At 52.1% G+C, this 5893-nt stretch overlaps 1 protein-coding gene across 3 annotated transcripts in view; it reads right to left on the bottom strand.

Annotated features, from left to right (window-relative positions):
* The window catches only part of Sfxn2 (sideroflexin 2), a 27735-nt gene that overhangs the window by 2867 nt on the left and 18975 nt on the right, over nt 1-5893 (bottom strand). Inside the window, exons 5-11 of one of the 3 annotated variants that reach the window (XR_003377257.1) lie at nt 5254-5329; nt 5002-5087; nt 3162-3222; nt 2794-2860; nt 2258-2307; nt 1920-1969; nt 885-1195 (exon numbers count right to left, since the gene is read on the bottom strand). Coding sequence is in view for 2 of the 3 variants with exons in the window: in XM_005352414.3 (XP_005352471.1) it covers nt 1148-1195; nt 1920-1969; nt 2258-2307; nt 2794-2860; nt 3162-3222; nt 5002-5087; nt 5254-5329 (438 nt within the window). In the remaining variant the exon portion in view is untranslated. The remainder of the gene's footprint in view (nt 1-884; nt 1196-1919; nt 1970-2257; nt 2308-2793; nt 2861-3161; nt 3223-5001; nt 5088-5253; nt 5330-5893) is intronic. The other 2 variants (XM_005352414.3, XM_026781035.1) reach the window with 2 other exon arrangements.

The raw sequence follows: 5893 nt of genomic DNA, 5'->3' as shown, positions 1-5893 counted from the left end.
ACAGGCACACGCACTGGGGTTACCGGCACACACACTGGGGATACCGGCACACACACTGGGGTTACAGGCACATACACACTGGGGTTACAGGCACATGCACTGGGGTTATTGGCACACGCACAGGGGTTACAGGCACACGAACCGGGGTTACAGGCACATACCGCTACACCCAGGTTTGGGGACTTTTGTTTGTTTGTTTGTTTTCACCCAGCTTTTTTAACATGGGTCTGGGGAATCTGACTCAGCTCTGAGGGCTTGCATGGCAAGCACTTTACCGGCTGAGCCATCTCCCCAGATCTTTCTTAAGGTTTTGAGACAGGGGTTGTTATAAAGAAAAAATTAAATTGCTTTTGCTTGCTAGGGTCTATATATCTCAGGCTGGCTTTGAACTCTTGATCCTCCTGCTTTAGCCCCATGCCCTATCCACAGTGTGGGATTACGAGCTCAAACTATGCGCTCATCTGATTCCTGATTTTTCCAGCCAAAATTGTTACTGGCCTTTGTAAGTCAGAATAAATGTTACATTTCACCTCTAAATCAACCTGGACTAAAGCTCTCAATCTGTCTTTCCCACAAGCTTGTAATCACAGTGCTCAGGACTCCGGAGGTGACTGGCAGGTGGCCAGAGAACCCATACAGAGGGCAGGAAGGCTACTATCTCAGGTCATGCAGCAGCTGCACCTGTTTCCTGGAACCAGCCTCCAGCTGACCCCAGGCTGGTGCCCCTTTCCGTAATCTCTACTCCTACCCTCCCTTCTGGGAAACACAGAGGAACCTGAGAAATACAAGTCTGTGTGCTGAGGGAACACGAGCCAGGAGTAGAAGAACCACCTTGTTCAACCTCAGAGACCAGAGCCAGCCTGAAGTGACCTTCCTCTATTCACCAAGCAGGGTAAGTCTCCTGGTGCCCGCCCCCCACCATCTCTCCAAGGCGCTGGGTGGGAGCAACTCTTACTCCTGGCTTCTCCCCCAACCCCTCAGAGACCTGGCTGGTACACCATTCACCCAGCGTAAAAAGGCCAGAGTTGAGGTGGACGGGTGCCTGTCCTTAGAAACATCTATTGTCCCATGGTCCTCTCTCTCAGCAGGTCAGTGAGGAGCAGAGCAGAGCATTTGATAAAACAGAGCAGGCAACAATGGCTGATACCATTCCTGAGGGAAGAGCCCACATGCCACTGGCACCATGAAGAGGAGGCTGTAAGAAAGGAGAAGAGTGTTAGGGACTTGACCCTGAGGCCTGAGCCCACACAGCTGACCTGCCTGAGGGAACTCTAGCCTTTCTCTAGGCCCTGTTTTGTTTTAACACAGGGTCATGGAGCCCAGGGGCAGGAGCTGGCTGAGGCTGATCTTGAATGGATCTCCTGCTCCTACCTCTACTGGGGTGACATACCTGTGTGCCCTTGCCCTAGTCAGGGTCTTGTACACTCTAGGCAAGCACTCTACCACTGAGCTGTAGTCCAGAAAACTCACTGGACTTGGTGATAAAAGTCAGTGTCCCTCCCTCATGCCAATATCTACTTCACACCCATATTCCAACGGGGAAGAAAACAGCGCTGTACCCAAGAATGGTAAACTGGAGACTCCACAGTCACAGTCACACAGGGAAAGGGACTGTCACCAGGAGGGCACAAGTAATGGTATGAGTCAATGGCCAAGTCCCTAAGGGTACTGGCATGAAGTGCCATTTCTCCTGTACGTGAGGCTGGAATGTGCGACAGCCCAACCAACCTCTGCCTCCTCATTCCTGCGTCTTCTGGAAAACTGCTCTAGACCTGAGGGAGAGGGAAGCCTGAGAAGAAGTCGAGCTTGGCCGTCTGGGCGCTAGACATGACATGAGCCACTTCTGAAGGAGGGTCAGAAGACAGATCCCAGGGGCTCCAGTCAGCAAAGACCCCAGACCACCCACACCACATACTCACAAGCAGCCACACAGCAAGACCTGCAGTGGGGCGTGCAGCACTCTGACTTTCTGCATAAAACAAGAGAAAAACAGAGAAACACCCCATGGGACTCAGAAACCTGCAGCAGACCCAGCACCTAGGCCCCCCCAGCCAGCACGAAGTCAAGGACTTGCTGCCCTTATGAGGAGAAGGGCTTCTCCCGGCTCTCTGCAGACAGGGTCAGGAGGCCTGTCTCATATCTGAAACGGGGGTTGGTAGAGACGGGGACCAGCTCTACTAGAGTAAGATGGGTGGTGGGTGGTGGGAAGGAGGGGAGGGCCAGTTGCTGGGGCTCTAGGCAGGGAGAGCCCGCCTACCTTCATCAGCCGCAGGGGCTCCAGCCGCTCCATCACGACAGGTAGTAAGACTGGAAGAGACGAGCAGTTGAGAGGAGGAATGACAGGCTCTCCCCAAGCCCCACTGCTGCGTCAGACCACAGACCTCAGCGCCACTGGGAGAAAACAGAGCCTGTGTAGGCACTGCTACCCAGACTCTCCCCCAAGTCCCAGAGAAAGATGCTGCCCGAAAATGTGTTCACAGTACCAGAAGGCAGACACACTTCGGTCCTGGACCCGAAGCATCCTTCTCAAATAGAAAAATGGTAGACTGCATCTACCACTGTCTCCCAGGGACCCCCCACACGGTTGCTTAGTGAATATCAGCTAAATGGAGTTAACCTGCTCCCCCAAATCGGAAGAACTGATATTCTAAGAACACCTGTGTTTCCCTGGGCTTTCAGCTTTCAAAGAAAGCTTGAGAAGGCGTCCCACCTCCCACTTGAAAGCTGAGCTAACCGAGGCCTCTGCCAGATATTCAAGGATGCCCCCAAGATAGGAGATGTTTCCCATCTTACTCATGCCAGGGGCAGCCATAGTAATCCGAGAAATAACCACTTGGGTGATGCCCACAGCCGCAGCTCTCTGAGGACAGAGAAGAGATGTCAGGAAGCACTCAGTCAGTGGATGTGGGCTACGAGGGAAGTCAGGTTCCTGACCAAGTCTGAGCAGGTAAAGATGGGATGGTCCCACCAGGAGTCATGTCCTTACCCAACCCTCCCACCTAAATGATGCTGGAAGCCTATTCTGAACAAAGAAACGAGGGGGGATTTAAGAGAAAATGAAGATGGGAAAAGTCTTCTCAAACCCATAATGGCACCCAGGTTACATGTGCAATCACCTAGGAGGGGACAGGGTTTGAAGGAGAAGTCTCTCCTCTGCTCACCTGAGAATGGCCAAGCTCATTTTGGTCCCTGTCCTTCACACAGATGCCCTGGATGAGTTCCCTAGACAGACAGAAGTTTCTGGGCTTTAGGAAATAGGTGTTGGGAATCTGCCTGGCATCTGACACATCAGGTCACCAAGGGACCAATGCTCTAGGAAGCCCCTCCCTTCTTCAGTCCCGTGAGTGGTACCTGACAAGCGACCCTCAGGAGCAGCCAAGAAAGCCAGCCCCAGGTCCACTGCCTCGGCGGACTCCTGAAGCTACAGGTCACCTATGTGACCTTGAGGACGGTCTTTTCCCCTTCAAAGCCTCTGTGTTCCTCATGTGGAGAATGAGGACAATCCTGGCCCCACTTCATGGAACTAATGAGAATCGTAGGAGCTCCTCACCAGGTTCTGAGGCCAGTACCTGATTTAGTATCCACTGCCCAAATAGTTCCTATTCTGTTCTCAGACAAGCTCGACTCCCTGGCTGGAGACCAGGATGGGTAGCCACACTCACGCGTCTGCTGAGAGAGCAAGGCGGAGAAAGGCAAGCAGAGTGGAAGGATGAGGGTGTGCTGCAAGATTCTAGGAGCTCTTTCTCCGAGGCTGCTGTGGTAAACCTCCATCTGCCAACAAAACGTGGCCACAGATACAGATGTGATGGTAATGGCGTCAGAGAGAAACAGTCCTCATGTCACTTATGTTCTAGAAGAATACAAAAAGAAAAAGCAAAGGAACAGAAACTGGGCCGGGGAAGCAGCTCCACAGCCACTGTGGCTAGTGTGCTCGAGCCTCTGGCTCAACACCCAACACAGCAAAGAAGAAAGAAAGAAGAAGAAGCCATCCTTGTAGCACACGACTGTGACCCCAGCAGAGGCTGAGGCAGAGGCAGGCAATCAAGGCAAGCTCAAGGTCAGCCTGGCCTACAGTGCGTTCCAGGCAGAACAGGAGTGCACAGCGAGACCCTGTCTCAAAAAACAGAAATAGCACTGGGGAAACGGTCCAGAGGATGAGAGGACCTATTGTTTTCACAGAGGACCCAAGTTCGGTTCCCAGCACCTACACCAGGCAGCTCATAACTGCCTATGATCCAGGGGAGTTTGATACATTGAGTCCGGTCTGTGTGGACTGCACTCACCACACATACATACATACACATGATTAAAATCTTTAACCAGGCAAAGGCCTTTAATCCCAGAACTGTGGAGGCAGAGGCAGATGAATCTCTGTAATTCAAGGCAAGCTTGAGCTAAATAGTAAGCTCCCAAAGCAGCGAAGGATACAAAGTGAATCCCTCTTGCAAACAAACAAACAAACAAACAAACTGCAGCCCTCTGAAAGAAGACAAAGGAAACTATAAGATAGAATCGGTTTCTGCATTCCCTTTTGAGGAGAGCATAGCTGGGCTCCTGGGCACGCCTACCTCCTCCCCTGGCTTCTCTGAGCACCTGGGTATTGTTCTATTGCCACTTCCCCTCCACTAAGCCAGTCTGAGGGCTTGGGAAGTAGGCAGAGTTCACAGCTTTGACGGGATCTAAGTTAGGGAGGTAGCTTTAGGGACAGAGCGCTTGCCTAGCATGGATGAGGCATTGGGTTCAATCCCCAGCACTACCAACAAAAACCATATGGTCCACATGTCCACGCCCAATCCACCTCACGTCACATGCGACAACACTACATTTAAATCACCCATCATTCTTTGGGCCACTACAGAGGAATGGCCGCCCTTGAGACCCTTCAGAGGCTGGGTCTTCTCTGTCCTACCTCAGTCCCAGGAAGCTAGTGGTTCACTGCCTTGCTTCCTCCCCTTCCCTGCTAACCCCGTGACTGAGAAGAACAAGGCTCCCTGTACTCACTGCTGTCGCATCATTGGGATATTGACACAGTTAGCTGCAGCCACAGCGGCAAAGGGCACCCATCGGGCCACCAAGGGTGGAGCTCTCTGTTGGAGGCAGGTTGGAAGTTACTCAAGATCAAGCAAAGGTGAGGGTAGAAAAGGCTTACACAGGAAGCGAGGAAAGTAAACACTCCGCTGACTTGTCCAGACATCGCTAGGCCTTTGCTGCCCCCTGGTGGCCACTGTGCTCACAAGCCCCAGCCATACATACCTTTGTCCACATATTCATGCCCACTGCAGTGGCCACCGCAGTGGTAGTGGCTGTGAAGTAGGAGAGAGCCATCTGCCTAGTGGAAGAGAAACGTCAGATGGATGAATGCATAGGTGCTGGGAGTGGTGGCCACGGTGGCTGAGGCAAGGCCAGGGGATTCAGTGAGAAACTAGCAACGGAGCTTCGGGGCCTGTGTTCTGTCCCTAGAGCCATCTCAGACTCCGTTTCCATCACTCAATGCTGGGCACTCTTGGTCCTCCTTCAGTACCTTAAACACCTCACACTTCTTCCTGCCTCAGGACCGATGCACACTGCTGCTCTTGTCTACAGAACACTCCTGGGCTCCTACATGCCTGCACCCATATATTGGCTAGTTTTGTGTCAACTTGATACAAGCTGAAGTCATCTGAGAGAAAAGAACCTCAATTAAGAAAATGCCTCCAGCTGGACGGTAGTGGTGCACGCCTTTAATTCCAGCTCTTGGGAGAAGCAGGAGTTCAAGGCCAGCAAGTTCCAGGACAGCCAGGTCTACACAAAATAATCCTGTCTCAAAAAACGAAAGAAAGGAAGAAAGGAAGAAAGAAAAGAAGAAAGAAAGAGAGAAAGAGAGAGAGAGAGAGAGAGAGAGAGAGAGAGAGAA

This window comes from Microtus ochrogaster, chromosome 8, assembly GCF_000317375.1.
Source record: "Microtus ochrogaster isolate Prairie Vole_2 chromosome 8, MicOch1.0, whole genome shotgun sequence".
In the NCBI taxonomy this organism is placed as follows: Eukaryota; Metazoa; Chordata; class Mammalia; order Rodentia; family Cricetidae; genus Microtus; species Microtus ochrogaster.
The sequence above is the reverse complement of the archived record's forward strand: the minus strand, read 5'-3'. Positions and strand labels throughout refer to the sequence as shown.